This window comes from Fusarium oxysporum, chromosome 6 (genome assembly GCF_000149955.1).
Source record: "Fusarium oxysporum f. sp. lycopersici 4287 chromosome 6, whole genome shotgun sequence".
Taxonomy (NCBI): Eukaryota; Fungi; Ascomycota; class Sordariomycetes; order Hypocreales; family Nectriaceae; genus Fusarium; species Fusarium oxysporum.
The window spans coordinates 1,073,483-1,091,793 of record NC_030991.1 but is presented as its reverse complement, the minus strand read 5'-3'; the positions used below and the strand labels follow the sequence as shown (position 1 = coordinate 1,091,793).

Here is an 18,311-nt window from a genome sequence, read left to right as displayed (position 1 = left end):
AGGAAGTTCGCTTTCGGCAGTCTGGGGCTAGGGCTGGAGATAATGATTGTATTTGAGAATGATAACTAGCGATAAGTCACAGTACTACACAATAACTATTACAAGACAGTGCATACAAAACGGAGATACAGAACGCAGCACATGGCAGCACAAGTTTATGCCCTGGCGAGCAATGGGGATCAGATGGTCGGCAACCAATCTAACAGGACTTTGCTCTAAACCACTCCTTGCCCTCCCTCTGCCCGTTGTTCTGCGCGTTTCAGAGGTAACCGGCGAACATGTCCCTGAAGAAGTTATTAAGGAACAGATTATTGGGGTCGAGCTGCTGGCGTATCTGAAGAAACTGCCGGATGCTGTCCGGGTCGTGGGCCTGGGCAAAATGGTTGATCGCCCCGTCGCGCGTCTTGTTGATATGAGGGATGCCGCCGTGAGTCATAGCAATCTTGTTGAAGGCAAGGCGAAACTCCTTCCACATGGGATCCTTAGGATCGGGAAACAAAGGGTCAATGGCCATCATGTTCGCACTCCGGGATCGCGATAGCAGCGAAGCCTGGTCCTGCTCGATAAAGTAGATCAGTGCGGGCAACGGCAAGATGAAGCCGTGCTGCTGCTGAAAGCGGCGGCTCAGCTGTAAGAACGCCTGGACCATCTCACACCATTGCGCCTCTGGAAACACCCAGTCATAGAAGTCAAAGTTTGGATTGTCCTCGGCGTAGATGACGGCACGATCGCACGGATCAATGATGTAGCGACTGTGGGGGATGATCTTTAGTGGCAAGTCAACCATCGCCTTATTAATCAGTTCGGCCACGGCAATCGAGGGGCGAAGCGCTGTTACGGCCTTTACCAGAGGCAAAAACAGATCCCCAAACAGAATAATGTTCTTGCTCTCCATCGGATCAAGCCAAGCCGTTGGCGAATCTGGCCTTGGTATCGTCGGATCCAAGAACTTGCGGCACTGCCAGACCAGCTTGCCGGTGGTCGGAAACAGCATCCCGAACACTTGGTCGTTGGGTCCTTCCAGAGCCTGCAGCTCTATTGCAAAATTGTCCATGAACGTGTCGATCTGTGAAACCTGGAAACTGACGTGAAGTGGCTGGGTCTTGAACACACGCACAGTTACCTCACAAACGACGCCTAGCATGCCAAAGTGGGATCGAATGGCGGGTAGGTATTTCGCGTTCCGTGACTCAGATATTTCCATTATCTCACCAGTGGGTGTAACCAACTTCACGCTGAGTACAAATGACGAGAACTGCGCAGAGCGTCTGATAGCGGTATCGTTGGCGTGGGTGCCGCTGATGGCGCCAATCTGGAAGTTGCCATATTCCAGGACCACTGGAGGCTGGAAGCCGAGCTCTTTCAAGTGGGCACACAGCTGCCGCAGAGTCACACCTCCTTCTACGGTAACAGTCAGCCCTTCCCTATCGACGGAGAGGACGCGAGCCATGTTCTCCATCGAGATGACGATGCCGGAACCTACTATGCATTCAGTGGTCGAATGCATAGCACCGATGACGGTCACTTGCTGGTTCTGTTCATGGGCTCTTCTGACGATGGCCTGAACGTCCTGAACCTGCGTCGGCCTCTCCAAGTGGTCATCGGCTACTTCAAACCGAATCTCGTCATTCCAGTTGGCGAGAAGGGGCATGTTTGCAGCTTGATTTAACTGGTATTCTATCTTAATTTCAATTACACGAGATAGGATGGGGAACGAACGATTTTATAAGACTTGGAATAGAGGGACAGGGTGGATACTTGCGTCGATGACAGAGACAAGTACGAAAGTCCTTTACAATAGACCAAAGTATGGAACTGGGACTTCAATATTGGCCATCCTATTGGCTGCCGGTGCCAGGTATACTCCAAAACAATAATAGAGTTTTCTGAGTTGTGCCGGTTCCTTCAACAAGAAAAGTCATACGTGACGGTGACGTGCAGTCGCTGGCTAACATCAATACCAAGAAAGTAGTGGAATTTAGTGTCTCTGGGTTTCTATATCTCCAGCAGAAGCCTAAGTCTGGCATCACATGTCACTGGTCAGCAACACCTTCTGGCGGCTTTCATGGTAGACTGCAACTTGGTGGGTTCAAGGTCATCGAAGCTACCCACAGCCGCCAGATGTCTTATTTGAATAAGGCTATTATCATACAGAGCGTTAGGCATGATGCTGCTGTTGCGTGATATGACTGTGTTTGTTTTCGCTGTTGAGTTACTGTAACCCACCCTTTAAGCATTAAGAAGTGAAACAGAGTAAGGTATCAAAAGTCTATGTCCACCCAAACATTGCGCCATAATGGTGGCCATAGACCTTTGGTAGCTAACTCTACCAGGATTTTTCGTGGCATCCAGTCACAGAAGATAGTGTGGCTGTTCCGCGATATGCAGTATGGGCTTGGGTTTCATCATGGGGGGACATATTTATCATGGCTACCTGTTGATCGAGCAACTATAATCTAACTCCGAAACTCTGATCGGTGTGCACCAAAGGTAAATGCCGTATGTTAACATACCTCATGTGTTCTGTTACTTAAACCATACGGCATGATCGGAACTTCCCACTCCCCAAACCATCACAAGTGCCGTCACATGTCAGCAACATCCATTTGTGGCGTAGTATACCTACCAATCAGATAAACAGAACCTGCGCTAAATTCTGAGAATACGAATTGAAGTTGGAGCGTATAATGTACTCCTTGCAGATGATTGAAACCACAGGCAAGTTATGAGACAAGAAGGCTCTTTGTGGTTGTGTAGCATGAAGCGAGGGCAAGGCATGTCAATGTTCAGAGTGGCGCTTCCCTGACGTATGGCAAACCTTACTATTTGTGGTCAAAAGATAATATGTGAATAAAAAACAATAGTCTGGGCTGCGCCGCAAAATCTGCACTTTGAGCATATTGCCACGGAATGGCTACTATGAGTCGCAAGCCCTCCGGGCCAGCGATAGTATTGTCAGATCCAGCATTTTGAATGCCATCGGACTACAGAATACTGAGTAGAGCCGTAGGATGCGTTCTCTATGTTCTTACTACAGACGGGGCAACTGGTCCTCCCTTTCGCTATCATCCGGCATTTAGCATAGGACTCTTTCTCTCCTCGAGCTTAGCTTCACATCATTGTTTTAATAGTATCACATCCCTTCTCAGATTTAAAGTTTAGCTCCTTATGCTCTTCTATCTTCCTAATCAAGCATGTAGACCAGAAATGCGCCGCATTTCCATGTCTATACCAATCAGCGTTCTCATATCTCTACCCCAAATTTCCCGTCTAGAAATGCAGCGCATTTCTATCCAGGCTCGGAATACAGGAACACAAAACGCGCCGCATTTCTTCCACGAGGGCCTATGCCTACTATATAGAAGTCCGTGCTCATGGACTTTATAGCGTATTGTAACTTGAGTTACATCGAGTAGGACCTCCTGCTGCATTACAGGTGTTGGCTGTAACCGAGCTTTCTCTCTCGCCTTATGATAAATACCGACGAGTTGCTTTATATATGACGACTGATCAGGTGGATGAAACCCACAGGATACGGCAGTTTTTTAACTTAGATTGCTCAAAGGTTATTAAGCTATTGCTGCCTGGAATTTAAACCTGCGGTAACGCTAACGCAGCTATGCACTTTGCCAGCCGTATTGCGCATTGCCTCTGTCGAGCTGAAGTGGCTACCTGCAAGTTTGCATGGGTATCCCACCAATTGTCATACTCGAAGGAGGCCCGAGCGTTGATCGTTGACCAAATGACCTTCTTCATGTTTCAAGCGACATAATCTGACGTGGCATAGGGCCCGGGGAAGGGAGGTGATTCCGTCGTTACAGCCTGATGGATCTTGGCATTATTGGTCAGACCATTGCTAAGTGGGACTCTGATCACAACAGCGTGTCCGCGATTACAGGAAGCACTGCGGGGTATTAAGGCATTAGAGGTTTACTCAGAATTATTACATAATAGAAAAGCCTGGCTGGGTTAGCCTTGGCTGTATCTGTAATTAGTAGGTAGTACCAGCTGCAGGGCGCATTGCGTTGTCAATGAAATCCCCAATCGTTGTGCGGGAATAAAGAAGAGATTTGCAGAAATAGTAAATGCTATTAGCTATCTCTTTTATGGAAACTGCGCCGCGATCCAAGTCTGCTGCATAGAATTCTACGCACCGGTGTGAACGAATTGCGCCCAAGCCAGCGGCATCCTCAACTCCGTCTTCCGCACCTCCATCACAGCATCGCGGAGTGCCAAAGCCACCTCTCCGTCGCCCCAACAACTTGTCCTTCTCCTGAGCAGCGACCGATAAAATCGACCTGCAACTTCCACACAAACCCGGTCGATCGATGGCCAGAGACATCCAATTACATGCGGGAAGCCAGCTACCTGAAACCCGCTCACTACATGAATTACCTCGTCTGACAGCCGTGCTGACCTATTCTACTCAAGGATTCTAGTCAGGAACGGGGCACGTTCCAGGTTTTAGACCAATCAGAACTATAAAAATCCTACCCTCTCTTTCTGACTTGGAACCCGAGCTTCGAGCGTATCTTTTGCCTATAAGGATCAGGAAAACGCAGGCTTGGTCACTGCAACCTACACCAACGGTGATTCACAAATCGTATCAATAGAACTTGTTTCTTCGACTACATCGTCATCCTCCTCTACTGTTTCTCTGCCTTCTTCCCCTCCTGCTCCTTCGTCTCGTTCCAGCAGTAACAAGATCGGAGCCATTATCGGCGGCGCAATTGGAGGCTTTGTAGCGCTGTCGCTTGTATCTCTCGCAATCTTCTGGTTTGTTCGGCGGTCGAAGGAGGATGGTACTCCTCCTGCTGAGCGACTGCGTTCCCCATCGCAGTTTTCTCCAATGGAACAAACGCAATTAACTGGTACATCGTCATTTAACCTGAACGCCGGAAAGCCAGGCCCAGATTCCTCGGTACAGTCCGAATGGAGAAGTTCTATGATGACTGTTCCAAGCTCGGCTGGCAATTCCGCCTCACCGCAAGGTTGGATGAATCAACCAGGCTTGCCGGGTGCTCAAAGTGCGGCATCTCAAGGGATACCGCCGCTTATACCGCAGGCTGTACCATATGAAATGAGCGGAGACTCTGTTCAGACTGAGACCCATGGTATACACGGAGACCGTAGGCGCTCTCGGGTTTATGAAATGGTTGGAGACGCTCCCCATTCTTGGATTTAGGTGGTTGAACAATGGAGTTGGGTCGGCTGTTGATTACATGAAGTAGGCCCTGTATTCTGGTGATAGTCATAGTCCGTTCTTCCTCCTTAGCCTTGTATAGGTGTTGAGTCTACTAAACCTATTTCTTGTATTACGGTGAAGAACTGGTATGCTTGTGCTTTTTTTCCCCTAAGATAGGAGAGTCTTGACGGCTATTTCTAAGAGGTCTATCATAGGAATCCAAATTGTTGTTTCAAACCTCTATAAGTCATCTCCGTCAGAAGTCCGTGTCCCTTGATCATCCCGCAAACTCCGTATCGTTGAAGATTGTGGACACTCCCACTGGACCGCTTCTGTGTTTTTGTTAAGTAGTAGGCCTATGTGCTGTGTCACTGGGAAAATATTTTGGATGTCAGGGGCATCCCTGCCTTGCTGTATATTGTGGAGAGTACATGTTTTGTGGTGGGGTTATAACTGTCGCACCTAACCATCGTGCCACAGGGCAAAAGACTAGGCTATAGTCGCTACTGTGGCAATTGCAGTGGTGCGTATAGCTCCTTATAGGAGCCTACGGCGCACTAAGCCGTAACAAGGGTATAGCATCGGTATGTTTGGAGCGAGGGTTGCGCTGAGTACAGTACTTGTTATTCTTGCTTGCGTCGCTTAGTAATTGAAAGGTCAAACTTCGAGGCCCAGCCTGTTTTGTATGTACCTGCTACGGTCTACTACTTGCAAGCGTTCAGTACATCCTTGTCGTCGTCACTGACAAATGGGCCAAATACGTCGTCTTCGTGCTCTTCATGGCAGGGAAGGCAACCTCCTTGAAAGATACGAAAGCACTTTGTGTCGGCCAAGTACTCATCGTCATAAGTGCAAACCTCGGTGGCTTGGCATGGCAGCAGCCTTTCCGTAAAAACGACGCCTCCAAGTACAACCATGGTTTCTTGGCTATCATATGTTTGTAAGCTGCAACATAGGGCCTGGTTGTCTTTGCAACGTTGCTATATTGAATCAAGAATCTTAAATTAGCCAGCGTCTCCTCTGTTATGGTGGATAATGAGACCAGTCGTGAGAAAAACCTGGGAAAAGGCAAATTTCAGATATAGGTTGTTCTATAACGGAAGTAGTCTAATACGGTTTTTATCGAACCTAACTACGACTTCCTTGAGGGTTGGGTTGGTTAGAGATGGTAGATTTTCTTATGGCTGATAATTGAAAATTATTTTTTATTACATCCATTGGTCCATTAAATGGATATACTGCCTGAAGTGTGCTTTTGAGATGTGTTATTTAGAGTTGAATCTAGCTGAGAGGTGACACTTATCACGCGCCTTACCTCGAACCATGAAATGGATATTAGACTCCAAGATGCCCTCGATCATCCAGAACCTCGAATTGTTTAAAAGGATTTATTGGCAGATAGAGTCAGAGAGATGTAACAACATGTCCAAACCATTTGCCCTATATTTTGATCTGTCCCTCTCCATTGCCCTCATACCGTAGACCACAAGTTGCCAGTCTCGGATTCGCAACAGTATGGTACTCGAAATTCTGTCACCGGTAGTAGATGTGAGAGGGCCGTACTAGAGACAAATGAAGGCGTGTGCTCTTCGTAGAAACATTGGGGGGCTTCCCACCTGATACTGGGGTAGAGAAACGTCAGTGATTTGCAACAAAGCAAAAGTATCACACTTCAGGAGGTAGCGTTAATTGGTTAGTCTAGTTCTTGCGCTTAATTTACGGGATTATTGCCCGGTCCAGGGAAATGCACATGATGGCCCGATCTTTATATAACGAAGCCCACTCGAATCGTGGTTCAGGCAGTAGCATGTGACAGAGGCTAATGCACCACAGCATTTGGGTAGGGATAGATACAGGGTTGCAGAGGCTGTCAGTCTGGAGGAACTGTGTTGGACCCCTTCCGGCGTCCTCTGTGATATCGTGCTTGTCATGTAGATGCGTTGTAACGTGAGATTTCTTAATACAAAGAGCACACTTGAACTGGTGGCAGATGAGTATTAAAGAGAATACCCGCAGGACTATCAAATTGCCAATTCCAACTTTGCTGGATAAGTCTTGATACTTAAAGTAAGGAAAGTGTATAAAATGCCACTCAACTGGTCATAGATGCGAAGAAGAGCCTGGCGCCCTTTTAGATGTCCAAAAGTGGGTAACAAAGCCCCATGATGTCAAAATACTCGATATGCGCTAGGATGTCCACTATTATCCATGCCCCGTTGCAGTCCGGATTTCTAATGCCTGTACATACCCGGATATCAGCAGTGGTAACAGGCGCGAGACCAGGTGTCGAGATGTAGTATTCTGGGCTAATGTGGGCATAGCCAACAAACATAGGTGGCACACGGGGGACTGGGTCATTGTAATGCGTAACGCGATAATTACCACCAGCTTGATTAGTGATATACGTGCTGAGGGCATCGTCACCAAAACGCGGAGCGCCGAACGTGTACTATGAAGATATGAGCAAACCCAAACCGCTAGTGGGATATTCGTAGGTAGAAATACCAAGTCTGTGCTGTACCCGTTATTCCTCAGCTCTGCTGCGGCGAGACTGGCGATAGCTCCACCCAAGCTGTGGCCCGTGACGACGATGCGGAATCCAGGATTTATTGCCGCAGCGGTTCTTATAACTTGGAGAACAGGGCCGCGAGCGGCAACCCAAGACGTCCAGAAACCCCAGTGTGCTGTGCACCCGCTGCATATATCCACTAGGATGCGGTTAAAGAAAATGTCGGTAAGCCAACTTGTAACCGATGCTGAACCTCGAAAAGACACGATCGTGAGGAGGTTGGTGTAGTCAACAGCCACGAATCCCGTCACGTCGGTAAGTAGTGAACTACCAATAATTTGTCAGAATGGAGACCTCAATGGAATGCTGTAGCCATTTGAAGAAGATTTTGATTGTCGTGGTTGGGGGAATAGGAGGGATGAAAGCAAAGGACTGGTTAGGATCACAACTCAACATGTGAGACGGCCTTTATTGTGACAAATTTCTGGTGTAAGCTCACTTTTCAAATTCGGCCAAGGTGGTTGTGTTCGCTGCTTGCACCAACGGGCAGTTATTAAAGTGACAAGAAACCTTGTCTCCAGGCGAGTTATTATTCTCCTGGCAGTATGCGGCATCGGCATACTGCTTCATCAGGTGAAACATTGACAACATATCTGGGTTAACATCTAATCTCAGTCAGTTTACAAAGTTGTGTATTACAATTTTTCTTTACCTCTTCGCTCGACTGCTAGAGGGCTAGCAGAGCCCCAAGAGAGGCAAAGAAAGAAAAGAAGGACGAGTTTGAACAACATTTCGGAAAAAGGTTCTGGGGCGCAGTGATGGCTCTCAATTACTTCCGAATCGATGTCCTGTGGATATTTTGCCAGAGCACGATGACTTTATATCCAACTATTATCACATGAAGAAATACGCTCACTGAAGCAGCCTATCACCACACACTCCTCTGACCTGTGTCTGACGCTGGTTTCTGCACTTCGAAACTCAAAGTAATCTGGTGGTACGAAATACGGAACGACAACCACACCTGTCCGCGCCACTCGTTACTTGACTCCCAGACGAAAGTTTTGGATTCTCTACCGGGGTAGTAAGGCTCTGGCAAAGGACATTTCTAATTGTTCTCGCATTCATCGAAGTCCACGGCGTTGGCTGCTCACATACATATAAGCGTTGCAAGGAATGGGCAAATGAGAACATCGTTTGCCATATAAGCCTAAATAACTTTAACTCAGCTGGGTGTGTAGTATGTGATTGGGCTATGAACTAGTTCATAGAGCTCAGACCCGGCATTTCATCCTTGTTATTATAAGAAACCTAAATCGCCCCCCCAGCTAATTAGAAACAGGAGCCTTTTTACCCTAAGAACAATAATAATTATATTTAGATGTTTAAAATTATATAAGAATTTAATTTATTAAATACAATGAAAAATCTCTTTACTATATTTACAACTTATAAGTATTTATGTAAATAAAAGATATAAAGTACTAGTAACTACTTATAATATCTATATCCCTTTGAGTGCCATAGCCCTTCAGAGGGGTCACGACAGGGGTATAAGACCAATCAAAAAATAAATAAACTAACGGTACTTCCCCCTACATACTAATTTGTATGATGGTAAAAGTCCCAGCAGTTTTGATTGTTACAAAGAGCTACCTTACAGACTTGGCAAATATCTTACGAACTTCCGGTGCCCCGCGCAAACCTGGCCAATAGTTGTCCAACTTCGCTACGTGTTCTCATTACACATGCAGCGACGACGCAACTCTGCATCGTTATGACGTTTCCTCCTTAAGATATCGGAGCTTAAGTGTAATGAGGCATATCCCAGATCAGCAAACAGCCTCTTTATAACACCGTTTTCTTCGATATGAGATCGAACACTTATCCGCCGACATGCCAAGCATCCCGGCCACTAGGAGCACGATTTGCCTCCTCAAATCAAGCAACCTATTCTCTATGATTTGGCATTAAACGCATAGCCGATGCCGATAATACATTCACTGGCCAGTGCACCAGCCAATACATGCTGCATATAATGATATGAAAAGCCTTGGTTCGCTCCAGTAAGTAAATGTGTTGGTTGTTCGGACGTGATTGTAATTGTGGCTGCTGATATGTTTCAGGTGGTGGGGTAGCAAGAGACGGCTGAACTGAATGGCATACGAGATGCAGTGCGGTTGGGAGGGTTACTTATATCAGTAAGAGCTTTTGTAGTAGCTACCTCGTATTTAACGGTGAGGAGGAGTGGCTATTCAGTCGTGTCATCCCGGTTCTGAGTTGTGCCAGCACGCTGGCTTCCTTCCACGGTAGCTGATCGTATAATAGCTGAGTATGTTTACCAGGCAGAGCTGAGTCGACCTTTCTCGAATGTCTGCCAACTCCGTCTGGTAGTTCCCTCTCCCTTCGTAGATTTGCTCTCGTTCGACTAAGGATTGTCGTCTTTGCTTTGTTTGTTCCTCTGCGTGGTGTGACGTATGGCTCTGTTGCGTGGCAGGCTGACATTTTGGCTATCCTCTGGATTTTGAGCTCACTGTCAAATGGTAGCCAGATGAGCCTGACTCTATTCCCGTCTCTTTTGAGCTTTTCTATAGCATCGTATATCTCCCGAATGTGCCCCTGGCCCGATTGCTGGCGAGGGTTACCATCCACAACCCCTCTTTCGGCATAACCCCTCTTTCGGCAAGCAAAATAAAAAAAGCTTCACCAAAACTCATCAACTTCACTTACACAAATATTGACCAAAATAAATAGCTACTTGGAGGACAATGCCTTTGCTGATTATAGAAATGATTAGAGTTAACGATTGTAGCCCTCTAAGGCTGTGCGGGGTACGCGATGTATGCATACCGTGCTATGGAAACAGTGTTAATTCGATCATCAAGTTCTTCACCGCTCTTTTCTGTGTTTTTTGGCCTTTATCTGCGACAACATATGAAAATGCCTAGGTCAAGGCTTCGATGGAAATACACAGAGGAAGACATGGCAGAGGCCATATTGGATGTTACTGATAATGGTTTTTCACCTCCTCAAGCCGCTCAGAGACGGGGAGTGCCTCGGAGCACTCTAATCGACAGACTTTACGGCCGCGGGGCCGTGAAAGAGCAGGTCCACCCTTATCGACGCTTGTCCAAAAGCCAAGACGATAGGCTCGCTTTCTGGATACTCCGTCAGGAGTCTTTGGGCTATGCTCCGTCCCACAGTCAGATCCGCGCTTGCGTCATGGGCCTGCTGAGACAGCAGGGCGAACATCCCGACTTGGGACGTAACTGGGTGACCAAGTTTATCAATCGCCGCGCAGACCTAAAGACCAAGATAGGTAGACGTCAAGAAGCCAAGAGATTTGACTCTTTCACACCTAGAGCGGTTCATTGGTACTTTGATATCCGGGAGGGCCAATATGGTTGGATCAAGCCTGAAAACACGGTCAACGTTGATGAGGGGGGTATTATGACTGGTTTCGGCAAGCATTCACCTCGATTCCTTGTCAATTCTTGAATTTTGGCCGACTAACCCTCTGGGTTCAGGTCTAGATAGCCTGGTTGTTGGAAGCGCAGACCCGAAACGCAAGGCCTTTCTCAAGGGACCACAAACTCGGAATTAGACTTCATTCATCGAAGCTATCACTGCTGACGGCCGCGCTTTGACTCCTGGCATAATATTCAAAGGGAAACAACTTCAGAAACAGTGGTTTCTTGATGAGTTCAAGCAGATAGCAGACTGGTATTATATAACATCACCCAACGGGTGGACTGATGACCACATTGGCATTGAATGGCTTGAAAGAGTTTATCTGCCCCAGACCACGCCTGCTGACGACTCTGATGCGAGATTGATCATTTTAGATGGTCATGGAAGCCACGCAACAGTATGTTCTCTATTTTCCCCACTTCAAGATCAGTGCTGAGTGATGGAAGGATGAATGGATGGCCACGTGCTTTTGAACAACGTTTATTGCTGCTATCTACCAGCACACTGCTCTCATGGACTCCAGCCACTGGACAATGGAGTATTTAATGCGTCGAAGGCTGCATATCGACGAGAGTTGGAAAAGTTCGCTTCGTTGACTGATTCCGCTCCAATGGACAAGGTCAATTTCATCAGGGCCTACGCCAAGGCTCGCCGAGTTGGAATGACCAAGAAAAACATACTGTCAGGCTGGAGGGTCACTGGAAACTGGCCAATTTCACGTGAGAAAGCGTTACGACACCCTGAAATCCAACAAGATAGGCCAAATGGCAGCCCAAGAGTGACTCCTGAACCAAGGCTGTATCTTGGCTCGGACGATACGCCACAGACGGGCCGTCAAATTCGTGACCTTGGGCTGAACAAAACACCAAAGACACGGAGACGATACAACGTAATAGCCAAGGGCTTTGAAGCTCACCAGCAGACAGTAGCGGCGCATACTCTGAGGATTGCCAGCCTAGAGGAAGAATTAGCTCGGCTGAAAAGAGGGAAGAAGAGGAAGGCAGTGCCGAGTCCTAACAAACGTTTCATGACTCTTGGAGAGACTCTAGCTGGTAAAGAGTCCATATCAGAAGGGGTGACTCGTTATACGCCTGTCGGGGTGGAATTTGTCTCTTCAAGCGAGCAAGAGTCAGAATCGGAGGCTGGTTCTGTCATCGAAGTCAGAGAGGAAAACATACCCCATCAACCACCCAGGCGGTCGCGGCGGGTGGCGAAAAAAACCAGAGTACAATAGATAAACCCTATTTATGATTTATGAAACGAAAAATTTCACGGATTTCTATCAATTCGGTCAAGTTCTGTGTAAGTGAAGTTGTTGATTTTTGGTGGTGGCTTTTTTATTTTGCTTGCCGAAAGAGGGGTTATGGATGGTACCTATAGCTTGTGCCACCGATCTGTTACTAGTCAAGATCATTATAACCCGATACTTCATCTCTGGCAGATATTTTAGGCCACGAGCGATGGCTGCTAGTTCGGCGGTATACGGGTTGTGTTCTTCCGTCGTCCCTAGCGTGACCGAGAAGGTCTCGATGATCTTGCCGGCTCTCGCTAAGGATATGGGGATTTGAACGGTCCCTCCCATGCCGACCAGATCGTTTCTCGCCGAGCTGCTTGTCGCCATTCTTACCGCCTATCCTGCTTTGGCTAACTCTTTGATCTTATCGTCTTCTTCCCCTTCCTATCCGCCCAACGTGGCTTGCATGCGTTCTTCCCACGGGGCGAGGGCGAACGGTTGGATGATCTCCATGGTATCTCTCGGTAGCTCTCTGCATACGTCCGCGATGCGCCTAAGCGGAGATATGAATCGCCGGAAAGCTTTGATCCTTCGTAAGAGATTTCGGACCGGATTTGTGCGTGGAAGCGTGTGTATGTCTACCCAAAACTTGCTTGCTCGTCTCCAGAACCGTTCATAAATGGTCGCTATGTGAGCTTCCGCCTCGGCTACTCCTGTCGCCACACTTGTAAAGGACCCTATAATCGCCTGCGCTCCTACCCTTTATACTCTATAAACGGCATACGCCGACGCCGTCTTGCACGCATGCATCCAGACATTGGAAGCGTAGTCTACTACAGGAGCTACCATGGCTGTAAAAAGCTGCCTCGTTGTCGAGGGAGCCATTCCCTTCAGTCGTTTCAGTTCCATCGCAGCTCCTAAACCCTTCGTTGCTGCCCTTGCGATATGTTACTTGTAGTGAAGTCGCGAGTCTATGACGACCCCGAGAATCTTGACTTGATCCTTCGGAAAGACTCTCTCACCCTTGATAGTGAAAGGTTCTGAGTCTACCCTTCCTGTGTACCTGGTGAAATGTATGATCGCCGTCTTTTCCGCCTCAAACGTCGCACCGCTGCGTCTCTCCCAGTCAAGAGCTCTGTCAATTATTACTTGTATCCCTCTCCGGTTGCTCTGGGCTGTCGGTCCTGATACCCACGCCGTGTAGTCGTCGACGAAGGCGATGGCACCACCATTCCTATCGCTCTGAGTCTGCACTATATCTGCGTTGAAGAACAGAAACAGTATCGACGACAAGGGCGACCCCTGCGGAAGTCCTGCTTGTGGTAGAGGTTGGCTTTCGGAACTTTGGCCATTGATTACAATGGTTGCAGTTCGCTCTGAACAAAAGGCATCGATCCAGCGCAAGAGGCCCTCTGGGATCCCTCTCGCCTTCATCCGCTGCAGCAACCTCTCTTTGCACACGCCATTGTATGCCCCTTTAACGTCGAAACTAATGAGACTCACAACATGGCGTGAACGCCAAGCTGAGAAGATATGTTCTTGTAGGAGTATGAGGGCTTGCTCTGCTGATCGCTGCTTCCGCGCACCGAAATGGTTGATCGGAAGAAGTCCGTAAGTCTCTACCGCGTGGGAGATCCTCTCAGCAACTACCGACTCTAACACTTTACCTAGCGTAGCGAGAAGCGAGATCGGCCTCCACGCTTTCGCGATCGTATAATGATCTTTGCCTGGCTTCTTGAGTGGGATGATTCGAGCATGTCTCCACTGGTCTGGTATCACGCCTTCCTTCAGTGATGCCTGAAAGATGGCGAGGACGTCATGTTTCACCGAGGGCCAGACTTGCTTCCAGACGATCGCTGGTAGCCCGTCTTCTCCTGGTGCCTTCCATGATTTTGTCACCCACAGTTGACGTTCCACTTCTTCCATAGTCAGGTCGGGCATCGTTACTGGGGCTCCCTGTTGTCGCGGTCCTTCGTCTTCGATATTGTCTGGCAATGGCGGGAAGAACTTCGCCAGTAGTTCTTCGGCTTGCTCTTTATGGCTCGTTGTTGCTGCTCTATCTGCTTTGACGAGCTGCGGTACTTTCCCAAAAGCTGCCTCATCCACAGACTTCATGTACTTGGCTGCTTTCCAGATGTTGTCATTGTCTGCCAGAAACTCCTTCCAGTGCGTGTTCTTCCGTTGTCGGATGGCATCGTGGTATTGCTTCGCCGCAGCCTTTGCCGTGTCTTCGAGATCTGCAGTGTTCTGTCCCCCACGCCTTGCGGCTCGAGCTCGATTCCTCCAATACGTGTATACATGCCGCAGCTGTGTGAGGTCATTGGTCCACCATCGTTTTGCGTATGGCGACGGTTTGGCTCTGGGCGTTAATGCCTGGACCGCATCCAAGACGGCCAACATCAATCTATCCGTTTTTTGCTGCACAGTATTCCCCACCGGCCTGCTCCTTAGCGTGTCTGTGATCCTGCTATTGATCTCCTTCCAGGGTGCGTTCTTCAACAGAAGTCTTTCTTCCTGTTTCGGCCCCGGGACCGAAATGTCGAACACAGTCTCTATCGTGCGATGATCTGATCCGTGCTCTGTGCCATGGATCGCGCATTTGATGTTTGCGTCTGCGAGCTCTTCGGAGGCCAGGACCAAGTCGATAGTCGTTTCATAATCTCCGCTCTGCCACGTCTTCGTGCCTCGGCGAAGGAGGCTTCTGAGCATGAAATCGTTCATCAAGTCGATGATCGGATCCGCCTCGCCCTGTCTCTCCACTGCTACATCGTCTCCGCCCCACACCTGGTCATGGCGATTGAAATCACCAACAACCACTACATCCACCGCTTCCCCCGATCTCCGTCTCACCTCTTGAATAGCTCTACGAAGCTTAGCGCATATGTCCTGTAGAGCTTGGCCATCTCCCCCCGGCACGTAGACAGACGCCGTGAAGACCAGACGATCTGGCAGCCGAACGGCCGCTGCCGTCACGTCTGGAGAGTCAATCGGCACCTGCTCGGCTTCCACATCCTTATTTACCCATAGCATGCTCCGAATCACCCATCTATCTTCTCTCTCTGTCGTAGGTACCATCTTGACCCATTTGTGGTGCCCCATCGGACATGAGCCATGTTCGCACGATGATATTAAGGAACGCCGGGCCGTCATCCAATTCCTACATAAATACTCTACTAAATACTAAAGCTCACATGATAAGAATGCGGGACAGACAAGCGAGCGGGACAACACACTGTACAGCTAAAAATAACCTACCCTAGAGCATCACTTAACGGTAAATAAAATACGTAAAAACAAACTCTCCCCTGTAAAAATTCTTTCTTGGCACGCACTGTTAGTGCACTGTTAGGAGCGGGATTTTCTACGGGCTACTCGGCCACACAATACTGCGGGGACGCCATCGGCTCCCTAACAGCAGTTTTCAGAGAAGGAATTTTGGAGAGTTCACCTTCTCTGACAACACCTTTGTCGGATCTAATGGCGGCACCTCAGAACCAGAACGCCTTAGATATCGGAGGACGGTGCCCGTGGCATCGGTAGCGACATCCTCCCGATCAACGACGCCGATTGCGATGGGTTTTTCCCCTTTGAAGGCAAGCCGCACCGCCGGCCTCTGATTCCTTCCCAAGGTTTTTCCCTGCCGCCACGACAGTCGACTACGAGCTACAACTTGGTTACTGGAGATTGTGGACTGCGTCAGCAGATGTAGTGATGCGTGAGAGAATTCTGGTCGGTGGAAAAAGCTCGACAGTAGATTGCCCCCGAACCCGCTGACGGGTGACGGGCTTGAGAAATACAGCACCTTTTGTGCCATTGGTATGCTGGATGGTGAAGGAAGCGGGGTTTCCCTGTACCTAGCTAGCTCAGCACGTCTTTTGCTCCAGTAGGAGATCTGGCTTCGTTACAGCCACCCAGACGAAAAATATACAAACAAACAAACAAACAAACAAAAATACGTAAAAATATATAAGAGGTATTTCAAGGTTTAGTATAGCTATCTATACTTACAATAATTCCTATAGATTTCTAACTATTTTATTTCTTATAATAAGCCTCAGCATACAGTATATGCGATAGGATAAATATCTATCGATTTCATAATATTGAACGGTAGGATGGCCGCACGGGGTATCATGTGACCTATTGGTCAGCTGTGGGCGACCTTAGACCCATTCAGGAGCATAATAAGCAGACCCTTCTCTGAGGAAGGCGGGAGACGCAGTTCCATAGTACACACACAATTGAGGACATCAAGGCATATTCGATCCGCTTAACAAGTTTCCTCTCTTACAGGCTCTACCTTTAGTAAGAATAAAACCCCGGTGCAAAATAGACTAGATGGTGAGTACTGGCCCTAGTCCAAACCCTAAAAAACAGAAACATCATCATATAACCCGCTGGCAAACAGAGCCGCTGGCTGCATGTGACAATGAATATTGTTCAGATATTGGCCTGACTGTGGCGCATCCGTCAAGGTAAGGGCATCAGGCACTTGCATTAGCGCATCAGGCACTTGCATTAGCTCGTCAAAGGTTGAAACCAATAGGGTATCAGCCAGGTGGAGCTACTACCGGTAGTTATAACGCAATATAAAATCAGCTACAGGTATCTTAGCACCCCTGATGAGTTGAATCAGTGCCACTGTCATTCCGTGCAAGCTATTCGGACGGCAGTTGGACAGGGATGATCTCCCAGTCAAGCTGAGGCGAGGAATTTCTTCACACGTAATATACGTCATGACAAAGCTTGAGAATTTAATGAGCTATGTGGGCGCTTTTGAGTCACGGTAGCGTGAATCAAAGAGTGACAACTATTTTCTTTGCAGAAACCCCTTTCTTGTGGACATCAAGGGCTCTTTGAATGCTCTCTAAGCCATGTCCTACCACCGATGCATCTGGCTTTGCTTTAAATGACCCATTTGCTAGAGCTTTGGGGATGTAATTGCTCCAAATCCATTCACCAATATGTTTCGTGGGTTCCTGTATAATCGAGAAAGCGACGACTTTGTAAAGATGAGCAAATGGTCATATCCAAGGGGGTGGTGAGAACTGCTACTGACCATATTTTGGCTTGTATTTGTCGGTGACCTTGTCGGTGGCAATAACGGTTGCGACGGGTAAATATTCCCTAAGCTTGTTAAGAATTGTCGAGGTGGCATTGAAACTAGCGTCTCCACCAATGGCGTCAAAAACGCCGTAACATGGTGTAGTTTTGAGAACTCCCACTATGTCCTCAATCACGGAGGCCGACCGGTAGTCAAAGGCCCGACTAGCGCCGAGGGAGCGAACAAAATCATGGTTCGCAGGAGACGCCGTAGTGATAACGGTTGCTCCAGATGCGGCCGCTAGTTGAATAGTGATTGCCCCGACGGAGGACGCACCACCCCAAATTAAGATTGTCTTTCCAGTAGCGTCGTCACAGCCAGTCGGGTATGGCAGTGGTAAATTAAGAATAGCTGGATCGTACAATCCGGCACTGGCAGTAGAGATGGCTAAAGGAAGAACTACAGCCTCCTCAAATGTCATCCCTTCAGGGACAGGGGAGGCCAGTTTGTCGATCGCCACGGGATAATGCTGGAATGCCGAATTTGCGGGATTTTTCGTAAGGAGACCGTGACAGTGACTGCCATAGCATGCATGAGAAAACAAGCCACATGGCTATGAGAAAGGGAACATACGCAATAATCCTGTCGCCCTTCTTGAACCGTGTGACTCCGGCACCAACCTGCTCAACTATGCCAGCAGCATCCTCTCCGAGGATAAAAGGGTACTCTGATAAATATCTGCCGTGATGTCTTATACTAAGTAAGCAAAGTGTAGGCAAGTTTATGAGCAGAAAGTACGCACTGAATCTTCCAATCAACAGGATTCTATCTGAACGGTCAGTTGGGGTTTGTGGTCATGCAGGGAGAA

General features: G+C 48.2%; 4 protein-coding genes across 4 annotated transcripts; 1 reads left to right on the top strand and 3 right to left on the bottom strand.

Annotated features, from left to right (window-relative positions):
* Positions 1 to 259: 259 nt before the first annotated feature.
* FOXG_07143 (uncharacterized protein) lies at positions 260 to 1,651 on the bottom strand (the record flags this gene model as incomplete). Its single annotated transcript, XM_018385777.1, has 1 exon — positions 260 to 1,651. The coding sequence occupies one exon, from the start codon at positions 1,649 to 1,651 to the stop codon at positions 260 to 262; it is 1,392 nt and encodes a 463-aa protein (XP_018244477.1).
* A 5,665-nt stretch (positions 1,652 to 7,316) lies between these two features.
* On the bottom strand, positions 7,317 to 8,485 carry FOXG_07142 (uncharacterized protein; the record flags this gene model as incomplete). Its single annotated transcript, XM_018385776.1, has 4 exons — positions 7,317 to 7,634; positions 7,691 to 8,021; positions 8,194 to 8,359; positions 8,407 to 8,485. 4 exons carry the CDS (start codon positions 8,483 to 8,485, stop codon positions 7,317 to 7,319), a joined length of 894 nt encoding a protein of 297 aa, XP_018244476.1.
* A 4,140-nt stretch (positions 8,486 to 12,625) lies between these two features.
* On the top strand, positions 12,626 to 12,733 carry FOXG_19672 (uncharacterized protein; the record flags this gene model as incomplete). The annotated part of the gene is made up of 1 exon (XM_018399936.1): positions 12,626 to 12,733. The coding sequence occupies one exon, from the start codon at positions 12,626 to 12,628 to the stop codon at positions 12,731 to 12,733; it is 108 nt and encodes a 35-aa protein (XP_018244475.1).
* A 4,462-nt stretch (positions 12,734 to 17,195) lies between these two features.
* FOXG_19671 (uncharacterized protein) lies at positions 17,196 to 17,979 on the bottom strand (the record flags this gene model as incomplete). The annotated part of the gene is made up of 2 exons (XM_018399935.1): positions 17,459 to 17,979; positions 17,196 to 17,401 (listed from the first exon to the last, which is right to left on the bottom strand). Exons 1-2 carry the CDS (start codon positions 17,922 to 17,924, stop codon positions 17,196 to 17,198), a joined length of 672 nt encoding a protein of 223 aa, XP_018244474.1. The 5' UTR covers positions 17,925 to 17,979.
* Positions 17,980 to 18,311: the final 332 nt, after the last annotated feature.